Source organism: Chrysoperla carnea, chromosome 1 (genome assembly GCF_905475395.1).
Source record: "Chrysoperla carnea chromosome 1, inChrCarn1.1, whole genome shotgun sequence".
In the NCBI taxonomy this organism is placed as follows: Eukaryota; Metazoa; Arthropoda; class Insecta; order Neuroptera; family Chrysopidae; genus Chrysoperla; species Chrysoperla carnea.
This window is the reverse complement of record NC_058337.1, coordinates 122,915,978-122,942,310: the sequence shown is the minus strand read 5'-3', so window position 1 is coordinate 122,942,310 and position 26,333 is coordinate 122,915,978. Positions and strand designations below refer to the sequence as shown.

The 26,333-nt window shown below is 30.8% G+C and overlaps 3 protein-coding genes across 5 annotated transcripts; 2 read left to right on the top strand and 1 right to left on the bottom strand.

The window, feature by feature from the left end:
* Positions 1-435: 435 nt before the first annotated feature.
* On the top strand, positions 436-17,203 carry LOC123290766. 3 transcript variants are annotated; one of them, XM_044871065.1, is made up of 14 exons: positions 436-454; positions 1,511-1,775; positions 2,881-2,991; positions 4,237-4,358; positions 4,544-4,798; positions 5,125-5,314; positions 5,565-8,730; positions 9,051-9,135; positions 10,193-10,453; positions 11,243-11,713; positions 12,023-12,351; positions 13,304-13,463; positions 13,584-13,729; positions 13,802-14,436. In XM_044871065.1, the coding sequence occupies exons 2-14, from the start codon at positions 1,573-1,575 to the stop codon at positions 14,003-14,005; spliced, it is 5,703 nt and encodes a 1,900-aa protein (XP_044727000.1). In that variant the 5' UTR covers positions 436-454; positions 1,511-1,572; the 3' UTR covers positions 14,006-14,436. The 3 variants fall into 3 exon arrangements, with proteins under 3 accessions (XP_044727000.1, XP_044727001.1, XP_044727002.1); XM_044871066.1 differs by lacking the exon at positions 436-454 and adding an exon at positions 17,104-17,203 and having other exon boundaries at positions 1,514-1,775; positions 13,802-13,999; XM_044871067.1 differs by lacking the exons at positions 436-454; positions 2,881-2,991 and having other exon boundaries at positions 1,514-1,775.
* Positions 17,204-20,318: 3,115 nt separating this feature from the next.
* Positions 20,319-22,922, top strand: LOC123304966. The gene is made up of 2 exons (XM_044886537.1): positions 20,319-20,722; positions 20,795-22,922. The coding sequence occupies exons 1-2, from the start codon at positions 20,636-20,638 to the stop codon at positions 22,622-22,624; spliced, it is 1,917 nt and encodes a 638-aa protein (XP_044742472.1). The 5' UTR covers positions 20,319-20,635; the 3' UTR covers positions 22,625-22,922.
* Positions 22,923-25,223: 2,301 nt separating this feature from the next.
* Positions 25,224-25,841, bottom strand: LOC123305810 (dynactin subunit 3-like). Its single transcript, XM_044887639.1, has one exon. It carries the CDS (start codon positions 25,785-25,787, stop codon positions 25,224-25,226), a length of 564 nt encoding a protein of 187 aa, XP_044743574.1. The 5' UTR covers positions 25,788-25,841.
* Positions 25,842-26,333: the final 492 nt, after the last annotated feature.

Below are 26,333 nucleotides of genomic sequence, written 5' to 3'. Positions count from 1 at the left end.
GCACCATATTATCATAAAAATGAAGTGACATTATCAATAAATGATGGATCAACAACATCCGATGATAATAATGAACAAAGAAAATCACCAAAATTACCAAAAACACCACATCCAGAATCAAAATATGATCATTATACATCAACTGCAAATTTAACAGTAAATGATAATGAAAATATATCGAATACACCATCTAGACGTAATAGTGAAGCATTACGTAAATCATTAGAGAATCATAGTAATTTAGAGAAATTACATAATGAATATACAAATAATAGTGCACAAAATTTATATAATATAACACCAAAAAATCATAAAAAGTTATCGTCAACAAGTGGTGTTGATAATTTAGCCTTTGATAATGATAATACGGATGATGTATATCATAAAAATAATAATAATATTAATAATCATAAAAATGGTGAATTAAATAATACAACGAGTGTAGTTACATTAGGTAAATAAATAACACAATTTTCATCCAACAGAATGGCGCAGTATTGAAAAGTATCTGTAAAAGAACAAACTAACAAGTAAAATTTACAAAATTTAAAAAACCTTCGACAAATTTTTCAAGTACGGAACGCTAAACTCGCATTTGAAACATATTTAACACTCTCTATAAAATTGCTTTTTCTCTTAACGCCTTTCCCAACTGAGCCTATTTGGAAGATCATCGTCAATTTTTAGTTTTTCGAGTACGGAACCCTGAATTCGCACTTGAAACATAGCTAAGAACACTCTCCATTAAATTACCTTTCAAACAAAACCAAAAATCAAAATCGGTTCATCACTTTAGGCGCTACGATGCCACAGGCAGACAGACACACACACATAGCGGTCAAAATGAAAACACCCTTTTTTTGAGTTCGGGGGTTAAAAATTGTTCCAACTCTTTAACTTTTCCAGAATAAAATGTCGACTGATTGAAATAGACAAATACTTTTTGAAATGGAAACTTCTTCAGATGCATTGGGCACTTTTTTGGATGGGAAAAAAGCACGAAACTTGCGTAACCGCAGGAAACTAAACGCTAAAAATTCTATTTGAATTCATGCTGCCTAGTGCGTTCCTGCGTTCGAATCCCAACACAGTCAAAATAATTTTTGTATTCTTTATAATAGTTTTTTATACCCACGTTAATAATTTCAATTAACAAATTATGAAATTTTAATTGTTCATGCTACAATTAATTAAAAAATTCAAAAAACAAAAACAGTTATTCCAAAGTTTAAAGTTTTCACTTCTGTCGACAATCCCCGTGACTATCTTCTTCTTTTTTTTTCAATGGTTATCAAAACTTGATCTTTATAGAAAAGTGAGTAAGACAAAAGCAACCCTTGTTAGATTAAAATTTAACTCTCTTTTAATTTTTTTGTTTTTTTTATCAATCAATTTTCCACGTTTTTTACCTAGAAAAGTAGATTTATTGTTTTGTTCTTCTACACATACTTCTGCCATAAAATGTTAGTCTTCTGTCCGTTGGAAAATAATTTAATTAATTTTATTATAGGTTTAGTATCACCAATAAATACCAAAAATAATGCAACTAATAATAAAGCTACAGATCATACAATGACGGAGGCTGTGAATCTAGAATTGGTGAATATGAAACCAATGAATAATGATAGTAAAGAATTAAAAAATGGTGGTTATCAACAAGAAAATGGTACATCAGCTTTGGATAATATACCAATGAAAAAAGAAACGGATATGGATGGTAGTGATCCATATGATGAATATTTTGTGCCAGTTAATGAACATAAGAAATATATGAGGTAATTTATGTCATTGATTCTATGATAAAATTATAATTTATTTTAAAATAATTCACAGTTAAAGTCTCACGATTTTTTACAATATGCAATATGTCAAATTAAAACGCTTAAGCACAATATACACGAGATCAGTTTCTTAATCTCGGTTAAGTTTACGCCATTAATTCACTAAGATAGTAAAATTTGCTTTATGTACACAAAAATAAAGTCCCTATAAATGAAAGTCTGGCCACAACGTGTCCATTTCGTAATTGGTTGACCGCCATTATCCGCTCGCTCCAAAGAGAGAAACATTTTATTTAATTAAAACTTTTAATATTTAATATCACTTTTGTTTTTAAAATCACATTTAGAAATTATAGTTTCAATAATATTAATTATATTGAAAACATAACCTATAATTATTGTAGTTTGCTGACTTTGGAAAGTAAAAGAGAGACAGTTCTGACTCCAACTCACACGCTTATATGGATCTGTCCAGACTTTCATTTATGGGAACTTTACACAAAACTATAACTTCATTAGGTCAGTTTTTTTTGCTAGTAATAGAAAGAGGATTGATTTTTACTATCTCAGTCGAACACCATTTGGGCTAGGTATTTCAGGTCATTACCGCAGAGGCTCTTGTCGAAGATTAATCTTGGATAACCTCCATCAAAAGGACTATCATGGAAAAACATTCCGAAAATTAATTGCTCGGAAGAAACTGATTTAAGATACTTACTAAATAACTAAATAGCTATTTTAACTTGTTGCAATCAGTCACCGCCACGGTTTCGTTGATGCCTTTCTGAAACTCATACACAGTTTTATAATTAAACATTTAGGGAATAAATGCTAGAAACATTGAAGACATCAGGTTAAGTAGATAAGCCTAGAGTATGCCAACCAAGGTTTCTTTTACAAGTTGCAAGAGTTCCCTTCTTATTCCATTTAGTTTTATGACCCATTGTAAGAAGTCGTGTGACTATTAGAACATAATATTATTTAACTACTGAACTAGTAACTATGACCGACCATAAATGAACTCAACTTACTTGAATATCATCAACTTCAATCAAATTATAAACAATCAAAACAAACAAAAATCCAAATATTTTCACAGTGTAAAATTTGCTGGTACCCCAAATCCAACTGGTATCAACTGTGATGGACATTCGTTAACGCCACCAATCCATGGTGTTCTGGAATATGGAGAATGGCTAGAAAGATCTCGGTATAAACGTTTATGCCATACCATTCAAGCCTAAATCATTTTACGCTTCAAAACATCATCAATAATTAATTAATAATATTATTCATTTATAAATATTATTTATTGTCAATACTCTTCAAATAGACTGAAATTTAAAAATGACAATAAATATGTAAAGCTATATAACTGATCGGTTGAAGGGTTCAATTAAGTTGGGTGTTGTAATGGTTTTTTTTTAAAAAGGTATTCAAGAATTTGCCATGAAACTAATATGCTTAATTTATAATTCGCATGTACTATAAATGTAAACTGCATGTATTAGCCGAAAAGAGAGACATTTCAAAACAAGGCTTAAGAAATAAAGGGAATCAAAAACTGTGTTGCATATTTTGAAAAAGTTCATCCCTCAAACCTCGATTCAGCTTCTCTATTCCATTGTGAATGGCAGCCCTGGATCTACATTTTTTAAGCGAGTCAGGAACTTGAAAATGGCGCCTCTTCCCTCCAGCGTTTAAAAAAAAACTCACATAGTAATGGGTGGCTTTTTTGTGGGAAAAGAAAAACCCTTTTATAAACTAGCACTTTTTAATATCTATTTGATAACAATTGTAATTTGTGTGACATTCAAATTAAACATTGGAAACATATAACTAGGAAAGAGTGACAATCGAGACAAATCTTATTATAGTAATTCGTTTCAAGTCCGTCTCAAAGGCAGTTTTATATTAAATGGTTAGGATCGCCAGGTCAGATAGACGTTACTGACTCCTCGTTCGACGCTGATATCTTTTAATGATTTTCTGTTTGCCAAATCTTTGTTCAAAGCTTGCATAATGTAGCTGTTAATGTGCAATATATTCTTGAAGCTACACTAACATTCGGAAACGCTTCTTGTAAGTCATGATTGCATAGATGTTGTAACAGGCCTAGTATGTTGAAAAATCAAGTTCCCCGATATGCCCCCCCTCCCTATTTCCGAGGCTGACCCAATGGAATTGAGATTCGAAACACCGTTACATGATATTGTCATCGTATATTATTCTCTTTTAAAAACCTATTCCGACTACTTATATCAAAATTTTCGAAATATGAAACTAATTACATGATACATCAATAAAACGACTGGGCACGTATTGAGATTAGTAATTCATTGTGTTGGGTACATGCCGGTGCAATTTTTTTTACTCCGCTGAGTACCTCAATGTGTATCTTTTCATTATTCAAAATATTTGACACAATTAATGACTCTAATTTGATTTTTTTCAGGGGCGAAAAATTGTACGTAACTAAGGATAAGCGAACTGGGAAGAAAAGTAAAAACTATTTTTGTTGGTTAATTTGCATTGCATTAGTTTTAGCGGCAATTATTGTAGGATTATTAGCAGCTAGTAAGTATAAATTATACAGAATATATTTCGATCCTAATAAGTCCTATAGCACAGACAATAGACTAAAATATTCATCTTCAGCTAAGAAATTACATGAAGAAGATGAAACACTTTATTGCCTGTGCTACTAATCAGTCGTTTTAGAAATCATGAGTATTTATGAATACCAATTTCTAAATTTTCAGCTGGTGTCATATTTACAAATGAAGCTCAACCCGTTGTAGATAGTAGCGTTAGTTCACGACAATTTGGTGGCAATATACAGGCAGCAAGTGTTGGAGGTGGAACAGGAGGTGCTAAGTCGAATGATATAGGATCTGAAGAAAAAACATCGTCGAAACCTTTGGAAAAGACATCATCAAAACCAACACCTGTAACGCCCGGGCTGCCTGTATCAACTATTGGTCCGTTACCCACTACAAATTTAGCAATGATACATGGTAAGTAATCTATAAGATTTTCATTTTTCAATTACTTAATGAAAATAAAATTTTTGTAGTCGCGTGAAAATGAATCTCCTATAAATAATATAGAAATTTTTGTTATAATCATAATTCATATCGGTTGTAATTACTATATGATTTAGTTTTATATTTAAAGAATGTACTTATAATTTGCCGGTTTGTACTTATTTATTTCAACCCTCCTTAAGTATAATAAGGAAAGAAATTTCCGAAATTCAACCATCTTTAAATATTCTCTTGAAACCGTTGCTAGTATCACTTATATATAAATGTTTTAGAGTTAATTTTAATTTTGTTTTTAGTACCCAGAGCAATTGAGAGCACGATTACAATTGACAATTTAGAATTCACACCAAATTTAGCTGTACAAAATAGTACTGAATTCAATCAGTTAGCAGCAGATATTGAAAAAGAATTGAAAAATGCTATTTTTGATTATCAAACGTTAAACTTTGGTGCCGCTGATATATCAGTAAAAGTCATCGATTTTCGGTAAGTAACTATTTTAGATTTAGTGAGTGTTAAATATGGCCCACTAACAATCAAGCACATTTACTTAACGAGGAAGTAAAAGTAGTTCCACGAAACTAGATTTAGGAATCTATTTCTACTAAAATAGAAAGCATATTAATGGCAATTGAAAATGGCAACTGATTGAGTAAATTTTTTGATACTCTCTACATCTCCAGGTTGAAGATGAAGTGTTTTTAATTAGGATTAAACAAAATTTTCATTTTTACAGTCCTGGAAGTGTAATAGCAACATATCGTGTTGGATGGGTATTCAAAGATGGTATTCGCAATCCACCAGATCCAATAAATACACAAAAATTAGAGCAACGTTTAGAACATGTATTAAAACGTTACAATAATTATTTAAAAACATATCACATACCAACGGAAACGATAAAAACAACGCAAATTATTGATATGTGTCAAATAGAAAAGAATAATTGTCAGAGATCTTGTTCATTTGACTATCAAACATTAGATTTTATGTGTACGTGTAATATTGATGAATACTTGAGTGTTGATGGTAAATCATGTGTTGAAATTGGTGAACAAGATCCAAATGATCATGCAAATCATGATCATAGTCATGGTGGACACAGCCACGATGATCATATGCATCATAATCACAACCTTCATGATCATGTACATGCACAAGCAGAGCCCGAACCATCATCAGAACCTGAACCAGCCTCAGAACCCGAACCAGCTTCAGAGCCCGAACCAGCGTCAGAACCTGAGCCAGCATCGGAGCCTGAACCAGTGTCAGAACCAGAACCAACAACTGAACCTGAACCATCTGCAGATCATGAATCTGTCTCTGAACCAGAACCATCTTCAAAACCTGAACCATCTGCAGAACCAGAACCTTCGTCAGAACCTGAGCCAGCTTCGGAACCAGAACCTTCTTCTGAACCTGAGCCAGCTTCAAAGCCAGAACCAGCTGCAGAACATGAACCATCTTCAGAACCTGAACCTACTACAAAACCTGAACCAGCTGCAGAACCCGAACCATCTTCAGAACCTGAACCTACTACAAAACCTGAACCAGCTGCAGAACCTGAACCTTCATCTGAGCCTGAACCATCATCAAAACCAGAACCAGCAGCTGAACCAGAACCTTCATCTGAGCCTGAGCCAGCTTCAAAACCAGAGCCTATTTCAATATCTGAACCATCTTCAGAACCTGATTCAACTACAGAGATCGAACCTGCTTCACAACCTGAACCAGCAACGCATCCCGAACCCGCATCACAACCAGAACCAGCATCACAAGCCGAGCCAACTTCTGAACCCGAACCTGCCTCAGAACCAGAGCCAACATCCGAACCTGAACCTGCATCGAAAGATAATTCAGAACCACCAAAAAATGAACCAGATTCAAAACCAGAACCAAATACAGATTCAAAACCTGAAACTAACGATTATAGAATATTATCCAATTACGAACATGTAACAGAACACGAAACCAAACCCGAACCATCATCCACCGAAATGAAACCTGTATCAGAATCTGAAGAAAATACAGAATCTATTTTAGAAAATGAACATAATCATGTTAGTTCATCGGAAATATCTTCAGCAAACGAATCTTCAACAGACAGTGTCTTAGAAATGTCCACTAAATCACATTCGGCATTAATTTCGAATTCGTCTACTGAACCATCAGAGCCATTAGCAGAGCCAGAACCCATCACTGAACACGAATCAAACGATTATCACAATGATGATTCAAATATAGATTCAATGTATGGTACCCATAAACACAATAATTTGACATACGTTGAATACACTCCAGAAAATCATTCAAATGAAAATGATATTCACAGTAACGTTTCGTCAGACAATACACTAGAAACCGAAAGCACAGAAGCAATTACTCATGGCGAAGCTCCTATACCTATGACCACACCACTTAATTTCGCTTCGGAAGCGAATACCGGTAATGATACATATCAAATTATTCGAATATCACATTCAGAGAGTACGGAAAAAACACTTGAAGACAATCATGTCACCGACAATAATGAAATTCATAAACAGCGTGATCTTAATTTGGATGTAATCTCACCATCAAATAATACAAACACAAATAAAACAGTTATCAATGATGTTACCATTACTGATATTTTAAACAAAATTAATAATCAATTGAGAAGTAATGAAAGTCATGACGGTATAATCACACTAAATGAACCGACTGAACATGTATTGGATATGTCTCCATTCTTGCCTGATATTGAAAATGATACAATTATTAATGATTTACATTCAATGGATCATAACCTCACAAATCAAGCAGATAGCGAAGTATTTACTAAAAATGATACAGATGTCTTACTTACAAAATCACCACGTCTAGATGATGATGAAGTTAGTAATATCAATCCAGATGATGTATATTTACAAAATAAAACTGTAGAAGTTTTAGAAACAAATATGACGACTGATGAGAACATTGAACCAACGACCCTACATAATTTAGAAATGGATGATCATCGTCCAGTTAAAATGGTGGACGCTAGTGAATCAACAACAACAGGCTTACCAATATTATATATTGACAATACAAAGGAACCAACCACAATTGAAGCTGAAGATATTGAAACAGTAACTCATGTTGTAAATATTACCGATACATATGACTATGAATCAATGTCAAATAATGAAAAACATGTGATAAATGTTGCCGATGAAGTTACTTCAACGAAAAAACCAATTGTTGAATTTACGTTTGTAAATGAATCAATGTCAAATAATGAAAATAACTCACTTTCTTCAACTATTGATGAAGAGCCTTCTTTAATAACAACTATTACACCAGAGCAAAATGATGAAGTTACAGAAGCTGTAACGACACAAGTAATCAATACTAATGATAATCTAACAGAATTAAGCGATGCACAAAATTCAACCGATAATGATATTAACGAAGATTACTTACCAGTATTGCCAATTAAAAATCGTAAAATTATCCAAGAAAATGATGATCAAACGAATTTCAATGATATTAATGAAAATGACGATGACGATTTTAAACAATTATCAAATGATAAATCACTTAATAAACGGCGTGAACAAGAAAAATTAAATGCTGCACATAAGGAAATATTGGAAGGAAGTACGACAATTGTACCGAAAGAGAATACGGAACGTATATTAAATGATATAACTCCTTCTACATCTACTGAAAATTTAATTTCCACAAGTGATGCTTCAATTATAATGGAAGGTTTTTCAAAATGTGCTGCCGGACAATTCCAATGTGTAAATGGTACAGCAGTTAAAGATGGTAGTTATTGTATAGCACAAAGTGATCGATGCGATTCCGTACATGATTGTTCTGATGGATCTGATGAAATTAATTGTATTGAATCAAATTGTCCTGACAATTTCCAGGTATGTTTTTTGTAAAATTCTTAAACAAAGACCGCAAAATGTTAAATAATAACGTATTCGTTTGTGCTCACTTATAAATCCATTGAAAAATTTCTAAATTTTAGATTCTAAATGTATTCGAATTTTAGTCGTCACTACCAGACTTACACAATAATTGTGTTTGAATCCTTCAAACCAAGCTCTGCTATCATGTTTTAACAAAAATTAAAAATAAATCGGAGATAAAATTTAAATTAAATAAAACATTGTCTCTCAGATAGTTTTAAGATTCCGTGAACTTTAATTTTCACCACTAACTTTCAAATCAACTTTATTTTCAGTGTTCTAATGGACAATGTTTAAAACGTCAATTAGTTTGTAATGGAATTGTTGATTGTACAGATGGCTCTGATGAAATCAATTGTGGTAAATATTAATTTTAATAGTCAAAACCTTGGTAGAACTAGACAAGGTATGCTCGATGTAGGACGAGTTTTGGTTCAGTAGGTGCATATACCCAGTCGATGCCATTTTAGCTTTTTCCCGCTTCCTGATTCAAATGTTGTAAAAAACATGAATACGTTTGTGTGAACAATCTTTGTAGGAAAAATAGTTCCTGACAATGAATAAATAATTAATGATTAATGAACTTTTTTCGCCTCTGATTTTTTCAATTTTTAATATGTAAACAAAAAACATTGACCAATTTGACAGCTCAAATGGAATAGTAAAGGCGCTGAGTGCCTACAAAAAGATTCTTAAATTAGAACAAATTTGCAATTTTCTCATATATAATTATGTGGGATTTTCTTTCGCTAAGTGCTTGCTATCAACTTATAAACTAATAATGGGCCGGCAAAATGTTGAAACTTAAGTTAAAAGTAAAGTTAGTTTCGTTGCTATTTCATAAAACGTATTATTATGTTCATAGTACATAGTTCAGAGTACCTTAAAGTACAAAAATATTTTTAATTGGTCAATTTACGGCCGTCTCAAACCAAGCGCTTCGCGCCTATTTATGCATTATCATTTTTGTTTACAAATTTAATCATATGATATAGGACCAATAAAAAATGGAAATATTTGTTTTTACATGTTTAAATAAAATAATATTTGTATACTAAATTTTCAATAACTTAGGAGCTATGGTCGTATAAACAATTTATTTGTTTATAACAAATTTCCCCGCACTTTGAGCTATGAGTAAGCTGAAAATTCAGATTCAGCGGGTCAAAATACGTCGATACAAAATACAATACACTCCTTGTTCGGTAGGACCTGTAAATGTATACAAAACATACTCAGCGCTTACACTATAAATAAATAAGTAATATGGCGCTGACTGGGTACCGTGCAAGAGACTGAGAGAATGTCCCCATCCTACTCCTAGACTCCTACCTACAAAAGAGCATACCTTGTCTAGCTCTACCAAGGTCAAAACAAGTAAAAATTTTAATTTTAAACATTGTTTTTCTCATTATAGAATCATGGGAATGTCGATTTGATGAATTTGAATGTCCAATATACCAAAATAATTCAAAACATTGTGTACCTGTATTACGTCGATGTGATGGCCGTAATGATTGTTTAGGTGGAGAAGATGAACGACTATGTCATGCACGCGATGACACACAATGTGGAAATAATGAATTCTATTGTCGTGAACAATCTACATGTATACCTGCATCATGGAAATGTGATGGACATGTTGATTGTTTGGGAGATGAAGATGAAAAATTATGCGGTAAATACAATTTTATTAAAAAACGACATTGATTCCCTAATAAACAGGCCATGGGTAGAGTCTGGTGCGACCCTTGAGGTCCACACGGATAACTTCCCGATAAAGAGTTATAAAAAATTAAAAAAAATAAAAACTCGACCGACTGTACCGAATGTTATCAAATTCTTTTCGGATCATATTGCCACTAATACGGTTCGATTGGCTTCACAAACGAAGTCAGTTTTTGTTCGATTTTGAAAATCGGATCCAATACAATAATTTCTTATAGTGCGAAGTTAATAATTTTGTCAAGGCCTACAATTACATCAACAGGAAGTGAAAAAGTATTTTTTTTAAATTAATTTTCTTGGCCTTTGCTAAATAAAGGTATTTACAAAAATCTACTACACTAGTATTTGTAAAGATGTTACCTTATTATGGCGCTTGACGTCATCAAGCACAACGCTTGGACCGTCAAATTAGGGTTCCACCAAAGATGATAAGATAGAGAAGAGTTCCAACGCGTCTAGTAATTGGGTTCAGTTATAAACGCTCTTGACTTCCATAATTTTCTTTAAGGACGTCTGGGTTATGAGCCCAACAAGCCTATATACGCGGTCTTCCCTTCTGTCTTATATTCTTTGAGCTAAACTATGCTTAGCTATTTACGATATGGCGAGAATAAATTTTTTTTAAAGGCAGCACGACTTAAACTGACCACGTGATCCTAATTTGACGCTCAAACTGAGCGTAAATACACTGAATTAGATTCAGTATCTAAAAAACTAAATGCAAATTTTTATTTTCTAGATTGTTCGATAGATCAATATAAATGCAACACAGGTGGTTGTATATTAAAAACACAACGATGTGATGGCATTGATCAATGTCCAGATTCATCGGATGAATGGAATTGTATAAAATTAGAATTCGCCGAAAATGTAATGGAATCAAATGATGATAATAATACTGAAAATACATTATCAATAAATAACAATCAAAAATTATTAAAAATATCTAGTGCTGATGATCAATATTATAATGTATGTTCTGAATTATGGGAAACAAAATACTCAAGTAAAGTATGTATTGAATTAGGATATGCAACATCCGCTTTCACAAAATATGTTCCATTAAGTGAAGAACAAAACTTGAATAATACATTTAAATTAAATGCAGCAGCGATCAATGATGATAATAATAATAATCTATTATCAATGTTTGAATTATCCGATGGATGTCGAAGTGGCTCAGTGGTGTCTATTACATGCCAAGAATTTAGTAAGTATTCAACTTCATTCGATTTTTTTTCAATGATTCATACCGTTGCACCGATTTCATCAAAGCATTTCAACGAAAACTAGTTCTACCTAAATACCTAAATGTTCTACTTAAAATATTTATTTCAAGATATTCAGCCATTTCCCAACTTTTTGAACACCCGGTATATAATTTAACCTGTCAGCGTCACAGTCACTGAACAAAATGCTCATAACGTGATTCCTGACGGGCTAACTACGATAATGCATCGTTCAATTTTATGAAAAAGATATAGCAATCAAATATATTTCTCCTTCTCTTTTTTTATAGCTTGCGGTACACATTCAATGGCTGATAGTATTCCAGTTGATAGAGAAGCTCGATTAATTGGTGGTAATGGTGCCGTTTTAACACAATGGCCCAGTGTTGGTTTATTATATAACACGAGACGTCATACAAAATGTACAACAAGCATAATTAGCCCACGTTGGATAATTGGTAGTTATGGTTGTATTCGGGATGCAATTAGTACAACACAAAACTCTCATTTGGATACAAACGATTGGAAATTCTATGCCGGTGGAACATATTTTGATGTAACAAACTCCAAAGAAGATGTCCAAGTTATGAGTATTAAACAAATAATTCCACATCCACAGGTAATAGGCTATTTTACTCTATCTGAAAAAAATCGAAAAATTATTGAGATAGCTTAGGCAAAAAGCAGCCGGAAAATGTTAGCTTTAGTTCATAAAATAGAAAAATTAATTTTAAAATTCATTTTTTTAATCTGTTTTTTAACACCATGAAATAGGTGCCGCTATGTTGTTACGTCATACGGCTGTGTAAACTGAAGTCATAATTATAAACGATTATCATACAAAATATCAACGCCTTTGTTTACACAGCCAACTGACATCATGACGTCAATAGAGCAATATGCCGTCTGCTTTGCCTAACGTTTTCGTCAAATTACGTTCAAAATTTGAAAATGTCAAATTTAAATGCATATTTACGGCACTTATAATAACCAGTTAAAATAAAGGACCTCGCACAATTAGATAGGAGAATGGCTTTCTGTGAAACTTTTCAAACCGCCCCCAAAATTTTTTTCTGGATCGTTCTGATCAAAATCTTTCACGTCCATTACATGTGTAGCTTTACTCATCCGTATCTCAAAAACTACCCGTTAAAAAAATTTATGGCCGTGAGAGCTTTTAATTAGAACGACCCGAAGAATATTTTGGGGGAAGTATGAAAAAGTTTCATCGAAAGCCATTTTCCTAACTAATCGTGCGGGGTCCTTTGAACAGATTCCTTTATATAAGGTGATTTTTAAAAGTTCTCGGCTAGCTTTTCAAAAAGGAATTTGAATATCAAAAAACGGTAGAATGGTAAAAGCTCTTCTTATTTTCGGGGGAAATTAAAATAGTGTGTTTAGTTTTATTTGATGATTGTATGAGCTTTAACATTTAAGGTATTTAACGTTCTGTTCAAAAAGTCTTACGTGTTAAACAAAATATTGACTCCATTGATTCCCACTTGTTCAAAAAACTTTCTTCAAAATTTTCTATATATCTGATATTTTAAATTTATTTTATCTTATTTCAGGCTAAATATAAGCAATTCACATACGAAAATGATATAACATTAATTGAACTTGGTAACGCTTTAACACTGGGAAGTGATGTAAGCGCAATTTGTTTATCCAACTCACAACTAAATCGACAACTTTGTGTTACCGCTGGATGGGGAACATCTAAACCCGGAGGTAAATAATCCATTTCATCATTTTATTTATGTCGATATTCGTTTTACAAAACATTAACATTCTCGAGTTGGCTTCAATAAAATTTTTCTCAATAAAAATGTTTATTTTTTTCTCTTTTAGAATCCAGTTTACAACAATATCTAAATTATTTGCCAGTACCAACAATAGATATTGCTGAATGTAATTCAAGTAAACATTTCAATGGACATATTGGAAACAATAGTATTTGCGCTGGTTACACGGATGCCGAAAAATCACCATGTTATGTAAGTGTTCAATTTTTTCAAACAAAAAAATGTATTTCTATGTTAACTAACGTGTCACTTTTTCCATTTTAGAATGATGAAGGTGCTCCATTAATGTGCATTGCCGAATCAACAGACATTTGGGAACTTCAAGGTCTGTTAAGTTATCACAGCAATTGTGGTCAAAGTCGTCATCCATCAATATACACAGCCATAAATTCAAACATTCGTACGTGGATAACAAATATTGTAAAAGCGGAACCAACAATTCATAAACGTGATCATTTTAATGTATGAACAATAAAAGAGGACTGATTTTTATTATTAATACAATTTTTAGTTTCGTTTAGATAACGAAAAAAATTAAACTGAGAGTGGCGTCAAACAAATAAAAAAAAATACAGACCATCACATCGAAATAAATATTTATTTATTTCCTGCCAATTAGCTTATGTTTTTCGCCATAATAAAGACTTTTAAAAAATTGTTAAACTAAATGAAAAATAAAAGGATCACGTGATAAAGGACCCAAGTGGCAAACGAATAAAATAAAAGTGGTCTCGAAACATTTAAACATTTTATCAAATCGAGTTGAAATTTTCGTACTCGAAACTAATATGTAGTGCGATATTTTGCCATAACGGGGCGATTTTATAATAATATGCCTTTTAGAAAAAACCGTCCATTTTTTGATCACTTTAAAACTATATATGTATATTTATTATTTTTTAAAATTTTGTTTGTTAGTTTTTTTTTTTTAGTTGTTTAATTAAACAGTTTTAAGCTATTTTTTAAATATAAGGTCTGATTCCACCACCTTTAATTCGATTGTTAATTAATCACCTATTTTAAATAGGTCAATATAATTGTTAATAGGGTATTATTGTCAAAAATAAATCATGAAATTTGAAAAAAGTTAAAATTTATGTAAAAATATACTTAAATATTCTGTTTTCGAGTCATAAAAGCACTTTTCTTTTAAAATGTTAAAATTAAAAATCGTAATTTTTAAACTGCATTTCACATGACCTAAAACGCGGGTAAGCCCTGCTGTGATTTCATAGCGGTATTAGTCATAGACCATCAGTTAGTTCAGTGTAGACAGTTGGGTATAATATATACATAGATAATAAGTATTTATATTTATTATAATCAGATGTCTATGAATATATCTGTCAAAATTATTTGTGTTATTTCGTATAGTGATACCCATATTACGTCATCAAATTGGATACCCGCGTTTTTGACAGTTTAAAAAAGGTTTAAAATTTAATTTAAGTTTTTGGCAAGAAAGCGTGTGTATTTTTCCGAAATAAATTTTTAGTGGCTTTTTATTAGCAAAATCAACATTTTAAAGTGTTTTTTCAAAAATAGTGGAATACCCTATTCTATTAAAATGTCAATTATTATTTATCTAATCTATTACAAATTATAATATAAACATTATTAGTCATGCGATTTACTGAACTAATAAAATCGTGTAATTAGTTAAATCATTTTTTAATACTTGAATAAAGAAGGATCAAATTTTTTTGATTAACCTCTCAGACTGGTTGTCTTTCGTAGCGCAAACATTGTGATGAGAGAAAATCTCAAGTGCGAAATAGGTACATTTTCTAATATTGCGGTTGGAAATCCGACTTGCGAGTTTTTTTACCGAGTTTACTAAAGTGATAAGAAAAGCGTGATGGAATCTCTCTACCGACCGTTCTGAAGGGTTAATTTCGTCTAACCAATATTCAATTCTTTTAATCAAGGGTGATGGAACCAGTCCTTAAATTAAATACTAATTCTATTAAAAAATAACATATATTGTTTCACTAACATGTATAAAATTGAGTGTCCAACATTTTTAATAATTACATTCGACAACAAATTTGAACCGTGATTTTCTTCACATCACGTGCCAATTTATAATTTATTTAAGTATGAATGTGATCTTTATAACATTATCAACGAAGATGTCATCTCACTGAACATTGAGACATTAATTAGACGAACGCAAACAAACTTGATTAATTAGGATGAGTTCCTTATTAACAACAATTTTATTTGGTTGATTGTGATGCTGTCATCGAGGAATGTATATGTATAATAATTGAATTACTCTCATCGATAATAACGCCAATTTTGATGTACTAAAATTTACTTATAAAAGTTACATCCTAAGGAGTTTCAAGATCTATTTATATATTTTGTTTGATACGGGTAAAAAATATTGACTACGCCTATGGCTAATTTTCTTTCATCTTACGAAATAAAAGAGACTGATTTGCTTGCCATAACAGAAATTGATTTACTTGCTATTTTTAGCAGAAAAGAGCGCTTCTTTAGCGGTCATCCTACCTAACAACCGGAAGTGAACCAACCATTTTACAGTGAGAGATCACCATTTATTTTAAAGCATTCGAGAATGCTTTCCTCAACCAAATTTTTATTCATTATCACTAAATTTCAAAAAAGGGAAATTTGGTGGTCTTGTTAAACAGAAATGGTAGGGTTTAAAACGTGTTCGCTTTTATGCGATTGCCGCCATGTGCACAACAAAAATTATGATCTGATGAAAGAAAGAGCCGCTTTATTTTTGTGCGCTAGCTTTTTCCGTTAAAACCGAACGCGCTTCAGATCACCAATTTCTGCTAAACAAGCCTAATGTTAACCAGGTGAAATTTTGTGAGCAATCTCTTAAATTTTTCTTAAGATTAAAACTAGCTCAAAATCGCAAATAGCAATCGCTATTTTGATAAATACATAAATAACGAATAACAAGTGTCATTTTATGATAACTTTGGCGCTGTAAACTCAAAATATTTCGCTTGTTTTAGTGAAATAAAACAGAAATCGATACCGTTATTGGTTCATTAACTTAAAAAAAATATGGACACTCAAAAATTTAAGACTAGTCTAAAATTAAATACCATGTTTGTTGTACTTTGATTGTTGCAATTTCATCAATTCAAATAGAAAAACAAACTTAAATATTAAATTAGAAAAAATATTCTAAATCGTATAGCAAAGAATATACGCCAATTTTTTTTTTGAAAGTTTTCTTTAAAAAAATACATTTAAAAAATGTAAAGGAATAATTTCTTAAATGATTTTCATACAATTTTCGATTTCTGATTTTCTGTGAAATTTCATTTCCAGTTTTCATCTAAATACAAAATCTAGATCTATGTTTTTTGAGTTTAAAACAATGAAAATATTAGATAGTATTGAAATGATCTGTTTACGCTTTCACACAAGAATTTCTTCATTTTGATGGGAACGCATGCGTATATCATCCATCCAATATTTGGATGAAATTTGTATTAAATGTATCCGCTCCCTTTATAATTAAGAAATTCTTCATATAAAAAATTTCGTCAAAACGCCTGTATTTTTTACTTTTACAGTGATTGCCTTTGGGAACACTTCTACTCTATTTGGATCACATTAAAACTCAAAATAACATAGATTTGATAGCTGATTACAAATACCAGACTCAAGCGCTTTATTATATATTATTATGATTTAATCAAATTGATCAAACCATTTTTCGGACTGACAATAATAAGTTGGACTATGATAGAAGATATCATTTATAGTCCGAAACAAAAGTGAATCGTAATTTTATAATGAAAAGGCTTATTGATAATTCCTTTCTTGGTAGAATCAGATAAGGTATGATCTTATGAAAGGCAGAAGTAGGATGGGGACATTCTCTTACTCTCTCACACGGTACCCATTCACCGCCATATTGCTTATGTCATATTTGTTAACAGTAAATATGTAAAAAAATTATTAAACAAATAAATCAACTTGACAGTTCGAATGTAAACAAACATTCAATATGGCGGTAACTGGATACCGTGTGAGAGAGATTACCGAGAGTGAGAGCATCCCCCCACCCTACGCCTACCTGCACAAAGAGCATACCTTGTCTAATTCTACCAAGATTCCTTTAAATGGAACGAGTACAAATATTTTCAACTGATTACTGAAAAAGAAATTATGGCAGCACGCTGTTGTGTTATTCAGGTGAAACTCGACAGTTGGTTTGACATTTTGACAATAAAATGCCAAAAATGTCAAATAGACATAAATGGTTGCCATGCGCATGCTCTGATAACATTTCAAAAGTTCATCAAAATTCGAAAATCACGTAGAAAATCGTTTTAAAAAATTTTTTTGAATATATTTAAACAAAAACAATACAAATTTGGATAATTTATTTTATTTTCTGTTTATCTCTTCCAATTTATTCCATAAAGTTTTATACTTAATTAAATAACAATTGTAAATATGTATGTAAAATGTTAGATAGTCTTTAAAAAAAATTACTTTTGCGGCAAAAGTGACTTAATGATTAATTTCCTATTTCTATGTAAATATAGCCAAATAATTTCTTTAAAAATCTGTTAAAAACAATTTAGCATAACTTTTATATTTGTAGGTAGGCAATTCGTTTTCCAAAATTAAGTACTGTAAATTCACATTAAGAAATATTTTATAGTTTTATTTTGCAATGCTTAAATAAAAAGAAAACTTCATTTAAAATTTCCATATTTGGTCAAAACAGAAAATTCTATCAGATTGACTAACTCTAGCTTCTGCATCTAACGAATAAGGTCCTTCCTTTCTTGCTCATCGCTTTAGTGTAGATTCATGTTTAAATGTAGTATTGAAGTATGTAGATTTCAAACGTTTTAAAAATTTTGGAGTCTTGAACCTTCAAAATTTAAGAAAAGCTCCTTGTCATTTTTCAGATTTGATGTATACAATCACGAAATATAAGTTCTAAGTTCTCTAAGCCTTTTTGAGCTGAAAACTTATTTAAGTGCGTTAGACTTTATCTCGCTAATGGTACTCCAAAATTGTAAATAAATTGTGCACCCCTATATATAGAATTTTTCAAATATAAAAGTTATACTAAAATCTAATTTTGAAATGAAATTATTAAGTTTTTATAAAAATTTTGATAAATATTATTGTTTATACATATACATATACTTAATTATGTATTATCTTTTTTTCAAATTTTAAAATATATTTTTACCTCGTATTACATTATCACAGAATTATTATAAATACTATTAGTAAAATAAGAAAATATATTTTATAATTATTGTATATTTACAATTTACATGTTTTTTGTAAATCAATTTATTAATAATTAATATAACCAATTATAAAAAATAATTAAATATGTAGTTGTCTATTTTCTTTTCTTTTAAATCCTACTCATAGAGATAATAATACCATAGAGCTGCATAGACATGGTAATACTAGACAAATCTGAAGGTAGAGCGATCTTTGTTCCACTGTGGGTGTTTCAAATATTGGAAGATGAATTTCGAATGCGCACTCTACTTTGTGTTTTGATTTGTCGAAAACATCATAGGAAACGCAATAAATTAATTTTTGATCGCAGAGAAAGACACAGAACTGATAGACGTTCTATCCTCTCTGTCCCGCAGCCACTATAATAATTGTAAAAACAATCAAGCGCATTTTGATTAATAGGGTATTATCCTTAGTCAAAAATAAAGCAAGAAATTTGAAAAAAGTTAAATATTGTGATTTCGAGTCATAAAAGCACATATTTCTTGTAAAATATTAAAATTAAAAATCGTAATTTTTAAATTGTATATCACGTGATCTAAAACGCGGATAAGCCCTGTTGTGATTTCATAGACCATCAATTAGTTCGGTGTAGACAGCTGGGTATAATATATACATAGATAATAAGTATTTATATTTATTATAATCAGATGTCTATGAATATATCTTTCAAACTTATTTGTGTTATTTCGTATAGTGATACCCATATTACGTCATCAAATACGATGCCCGCGTTTTTGACAGTTTCAAATTTAATTTAAATTTTGGCAAGAAAGCTTGTGTATTTTTCCGAAATAAATTTTTGGTGGCTTTTTATTAGCAAAATCAACATTTTGAAGTTTTTTTTCAAAAATAGTGGAATACTAATATATAACAGACATGGAGGTTATAAAGAATAATAGGGTATAAACCACGGTCGTATATACAGGTCTGTTAACTTCATATACCATCCCATAGAGTGAAGCGTGATCGATATAGTTGAACCGTAAAGTAGTTCCCGCGTGGAACACTGGTGGCGCATGAGTAGTCGTTTGCATTCTCGACCGAGTATGTCAGCTCAATAATACAAACTTCGACAAGCACGCCATCAAAGAGCATAGGATAGAGGAGAAGCAGCCCATATGAGCTAATGTAAAATCGTAGTATACGAGTTTCAGCGCCTCTACCGAGTCAGGCTTTCAAACTTAATAGTTAATAGTCACCCCCGCAAAGTAGTTAAACTTAATAGTCATACCCGCAAAGGCCTACAAACTTAATAGTTGATCGCCTCAGACTCCAGATGTCACTTATAATTATACTTCTGCTTCTTGTCTATCCTATAGTCTTTGCACGCCATCTGCAGTCTAGATCAAGAAGCTCCAGTAGCGATACGCGTATCGCTCACAGGTTTGGGCAATGAGTTGTATATACGACCGTGGTATAAACAAAAGTACCATGAATCACGTGGTTGACATATATGTATATGTCACCGTAATATTTAATTTCCGTCAGATTGTAAACTGACTGGTAAAACTGTAAATGTGACTTCCAAAATAAGGGTCAAAAACCACCTCAGCCCGTGCTAAGTCGACTCAGACAAACTAAATATAACGCAACGAGTCGATTCTCGTTAATAGATATTGAGTTAGCGCTAGCTGGAGTAGTTTTTTGTAATCAATTTACAATCTGTCGGAAATTACAATATTACGTTAACATATACACATTGACATTAGGGAACATGGTTGACGTTATCAACCAAATAACCACACAAAGCAAAAATTTTACTAAAAACCATAGCGTCAAAATATTATAAAAAGTTATAGTACTTTGTTATAATATTTGATTATGAATCCATTACTAGCCGCGGTTGTCCCAGCTGTAGGAGTGACTGTTGGATTGGCAACTCTAGAAGATGTAAAGATTATGTTAATGGTATGATTCAAGTTATTACTAAACCTGATTTTTTTTTTTTAAATATATTTGTTTCATTTTAAATATTTACAGAATCTAAAAATACGTGGAAACTTAGAAGAATTTTCTAAACCAAACCTTTTATCTAGAATTCATAAAATATCTGTGCTTTGCGATTTAAAGTGTTACCATCGTGAACAGTTAGTTCCTGGCATAACAAAAATTTCATTTCAAGTAACTTTTAATGCTGGAGGTCATGTACTTTTTGGTATTTCTACATTGGGTTTTTTAAGTTGTGTTGCTGAGAATTCCGAAAAGCATGATATAACCTTTGATAATGTATCTGGCATGTCTATCGGACCAAACATCAATGAAATACAATCTTTTTATAACAATCAGTATAACTTTAGCATTAATAATTTAGACTTTTCTTTGGCAGAAAAGTACGCTAAAATAAAATATCATTTAGATGATCGCCGGCTTGGAACGAATTATGGATTCAGGTCAGATTTTAGGTATAAGTATGAGTGTCTTAAAAAAATTAATGAGATAATACATTTAGTTTCCAATAAGGACTTTGAAACAGCCTTATACTATATTAGAAAAGATGATTATGTTATTGCTATATCATTTATATGTAAAAATTCCAAGAAAAAATTTATAACTAGTGTAGAAAATTGTTGTAAATTTATGATAACTCATGTAGACATAAACGAGAGCCATTTCTTTGACCTGCTAAATGAATTGTATGATAATTATACACAAAACATTGATGAAACTATTAATAAAGCTAATTATTATTTGCAAACTTTTCCTTTCGAAAGCTATTATTACAAAAATTATTTAAATGAAATAACAAAAAATTTAATTCTATCTCAAAATGGAATTGAACATTTAAAAAATGGAAATTTTATTAGAGCTAAATCTCAATTCGACCAGATTAAGGGATGCTTTAATGAATATAAAGAATATTCAAATTTCTGTGGAATTGCAATAGCTATTATTAATAATTTAAGAAATGATATAGCCATAAATGAATCGCATATCCAAGAACTAAATATATATAATTATTTGAAAGGAGATGCAAGATTTAAGTTTAAGAATTTACATAAAGTCTGTACGATTTTAAGTAAAGCGACCTTAAATCGCGAGGATACATTCGAATATTATTTCACAAACGTTAAAATTTTTAAAGAAGCAATTAAAAACAGCCGATTTGAATGTATAGATATCATTTTAAGTGAGAAACTTAACGAAATTCATCTAAAAGTTCCTGAGATACTTGAAATTCATAAGGAAAAAGCCGAACAGAATATTAAAAATAATAATTTTGATGAAGCAGTAAATGATTATGAAAAATGTTATAAATTAGCTGATGAACATGATTTAAAAAATAAGAACGAATACACTAATCTCTTTAAAAAAAGTCAACACTATATTAAAGCAAAAGAATTATGGGAAAAATCATTAAATTCAGAAAGTAATGGAGAGATTGATATAGCAAGAACTCAGTTAATCGATGCTCGAAAAGAAATTAATAGTTTTGAAAAATATTTTAATGTTAATGTAAAAACAAATCTAAGTGATAAAATTGAGAATAAAATTACTGCTAATATTTTAATAAATGAAGGACTTTCGCTTTTAAATCAATCGGAATTTACGAAGAGTTATAAATCAATTAACGTTGGATATAATTTTTTGAAAAATTGTAATGAAGAATCACTTCATAATTCAAGTTATTTAATTGAACAAGTATTAAATAATTTGCAAGCTAAAATCGATGATGATCAATCTAATAAATTTAGAAAAGAAGAAGAAGTATTTATAAACATACCATATCCTGTAGAGGAAACGGAAAATATGTATTTAGAATTAGAAAAAACAATTCAACTTTGCGGTCCCAACATCTTTTGTAAAACATAAATTCACTTTTTTTTTTTGACAATTTTATTAGAACCTTATTTTTAACCAATCTTTTATCTATGTTTTTAACTATTCATCTAGCGCTAATAATCTAGAAGAAGGTATAAGATCGACCTTCACCCATCTGATAACCAGGTGATAAATATTTTTTGTTCATACGTTATGGACAAGTAAGTCTATATAGATATCGAAATTGGCAGCAGAAGAAAGATAATATGGTGTTATCGTTAGTCAAAAATAAATCATGAAATTTGAAAAAAGCTAAAATTTATGTAAAAATATACTTAAATATTGTGATTTCGAGCCATAAAAGCACTTTTTTCTTTTAAAATATTAAAATTAAAAATCGTAATTTTTAAACTGTATATCACGTGACCTAAAACGCGGGTAAGTCTTGCTGTGATATCATATCGGTATGAGCCATAGACAATCAGGTCGATTTTATACCGTCTCCTGTACTATAAATTTGTAATTTTGAGCTGACATATTTCTAAAGAACTCTAAAAACATTAAACATGGTGGCCGTATCACTAGAAATACCAGGGAATTGAAATTCAACTGGAAAAGTTAGGACATTGTACTAGTTTCGAAGCAAAGTTTTAAAAAAAAAACATTTTACAATTTTTTTTTCTATGGCGCATGTGATATAAATAATATTTCCTGTTCGTTTGGAAAAATAGTGGCCACCATGATAAAGGGATTTGATTTAAACTTCATTCAAATGAAACTTGTTTGTGGTCGTGTTGATCTCTTATTTAACCGTCAGGGAAAACAGAAAAATGAATCTATCTAACTTTCATCCTGATAATCTCTTTTGATAACTGAATATTTTTCTTATTAAAAAAAGACTGTTCGATAAATGATTCTATTTTTAATATAATTTTAGTCTCCATACCCAAATATTTTTATAATAATATACATGGGTTTAAAAAAAAAACTATGTTATACAGAATTATGCAAATAAAAATATGTAAAAATTATTCAGTAACATTTTTTTTCAATTTTGGCTTAGTTTGGCTGTGTTCCAATATCTAAACAAAAAGGACGAACTCGAAAAATAATTACTTAATAATTTTTTTTTTAAATGTTATTTTATAGAGGTTTTGATACAATAAAGATTTTTATACATTATTAAAATTAAATAAGGTCAATGATTCAAAATTCCTGTATTCCCAGTGTTAATACTACACCTATACTTGATGAATGTTTTGAGATTTTTTTAAATTAAAATTTGAAACTCAAAATTAAGCAAAATAAATTAATACAAATTTTTATTTAATTAAATAAGTGAAAAGTACTAAATTTGAAAAACAACGACCCCTTCCCTCAAATTTTCTTGAAACATAGTTAAGAATATACTCGTATCAAATTACTTTTCAAAAAAAAAAAAATACAACTTCAAATTGGTTCACCTGTTTAAGAGCTACGGGGCCAGGGACAGAGACACATAGCGGTATAATTTATAACACTACTGTTTTTGGTTTCTTCACTTAATTGGTTTCGAGAATACGCACATTCACCGAAAACCGTTAAAGATAAGGTTCTCCGAATGGCCAAAATAATAACAAAGATTTTTGAGGAAAAATTAATACTTTTCCCTGTGAATGTATTCATTCACTGATCTATGGGTTGGTCATGCTTTAACGTGGTCGAGTTAGCACGTGTCAGCGAGTTTTTTGATTAGCCCTTTGATTACGTTCATTCACTGATCCTCAGAAAGTCTGAGAAAAGCTCAAAAAACTTAGATAATATTCTGTTCACGCTAATCATCTACTCTTAATTATGTTAACATGAGACTCACACGATAGTGTTCCAATAATCTTAATCAATAACACTATTAGTTAGAGAGATGTACATATGATTTACTGATGGTCATGGTAACCATCTGCTGAGCCTTAAATATGATATTAGGTAATGTTCCAAGTCACCCTGTAAGGTTCCTCGAATTTCTATGTGTCATATTCTCCCCCAGGTAATGATTCGTGTTTTTCAAAGTGCTGCCAAAAAAATCACTGACCACTTGCTTTTCTGCCAGATATATTTTCCTGATCCTTTTGACATCCTGAACACAACCAAAGAAGTTTTACACAGTTTCAAGAACCATCAATTCAAATTTTTTTGCCGCGTAGCGACATTTTCGGTTTTTTTGGCATAATTCGGGGATGGGACGACTTGTTGAGCTCAAACTTTGCAGGATGACTGTTCATAATCACATCTAATGAATTATCAAACAAGCAAGCAGCTTCCAGAACCATCACTTAGTGAGTTTTTCAAATCACCCCCTGGGGGGGGGGGAATATGACACATAGAAATTCGAGGAACCTTACAGGGCGATGACCCATTCATGGTAAATTTCCGTACCACTGAATTTAAATCAGTGCACGGGTGATGTGGATAAACAAATACACAAACGTAAAAAAATTAAGATAAATTTTATTATTTAGAGTAAATTAAATAAATTTTAAAACAGTTTTTCCAGATATAAGTAATTAAAAGAAAAAAAAACAAATTATCTTACATTTAAGTAATATTAAAATTTACAATTAAACCATGAAATGAGTAATATTAATTAAAATAAATACAATATTTGATATATTTTTTATTCAATTACAACTTTTGGTTGTTTTGCAATTTCCAATTCCGTGATAGTACTTTCTAATTGACTTAAATTTTTCGTAATAGAATGCATAATGTCGTTATATTTCTGAATCGCTTCGATAATATTATTTGAAACACTGTCATGCTCTTGTTTTATTTCCAAATAACTATAAGCCACTTTATTCAACTTATCACAGTTATTTGGTACATTCTTTATGGGTTCCGAATCCAATACGGGTAAGGAATTTGAAATATTTTTTAATTGTTCAGCAATTGATTTTATTTCAGGTTCCATAGCAAGTACATATTCCATTTTAGAATCCGAACTCATTAAATTTTCTTCATAATTTGGATCCAAACATTCATTCAATTCTGGTAAACGTGTTAATGTTGATATAATTGTTTCACGACCACTTAATGCGGATGATATTAGCACGTTCACATCAACTAAACCTAGTGTAACAGGAATACTGGTATTAAAATCAAAGTTATGGGGATTTCTTTTTCCGAACACTTTTAATTCCATTGATGTTATACGATCTTCAAGAGCTTCAAATCCTTCCATTTTATTTAAAATTATTTGAGATGATAAGTAATCTAATGTAAAATGAAATGTCAAGAAATGTCAAATTTCTGTACTAGATTGTTATAATAATTTAATTGTATAGTCGTACAGGGCTTGACAACGTACAGGGTTTGGAATATTCAAATGCTATCAATACTGAATAATTCGACAATATGTTTAAGAAATGATATTTATACAGAGAAGTAATAACATAGAACCGTAATGTGGCCATCCAAATGGTTGATCGGTAAAGAGAGAGATCTAAAAAAGTACGCGTATGCCTGTCTTCGTCCGTCTTTTATTATCACTATAAAATACATAGACATGCACGTGTTTTTACAATAATTCAAAATATTAATATTCACGCTTTGTCAGGTTGCGAGATAAAGAGAGAAGACGGTCCCTTTTTTCGGGGCCAATAATTCACTTATTGCGTTCCCTATGCTTTTAAGCCTCTATGTTATATAACCTATAAAATAAATTTTTTAAACCTTCATTTCTTAAACTAAAGTTAAATTAAAGTTGACTTGTTTTAGAAAATTTAAA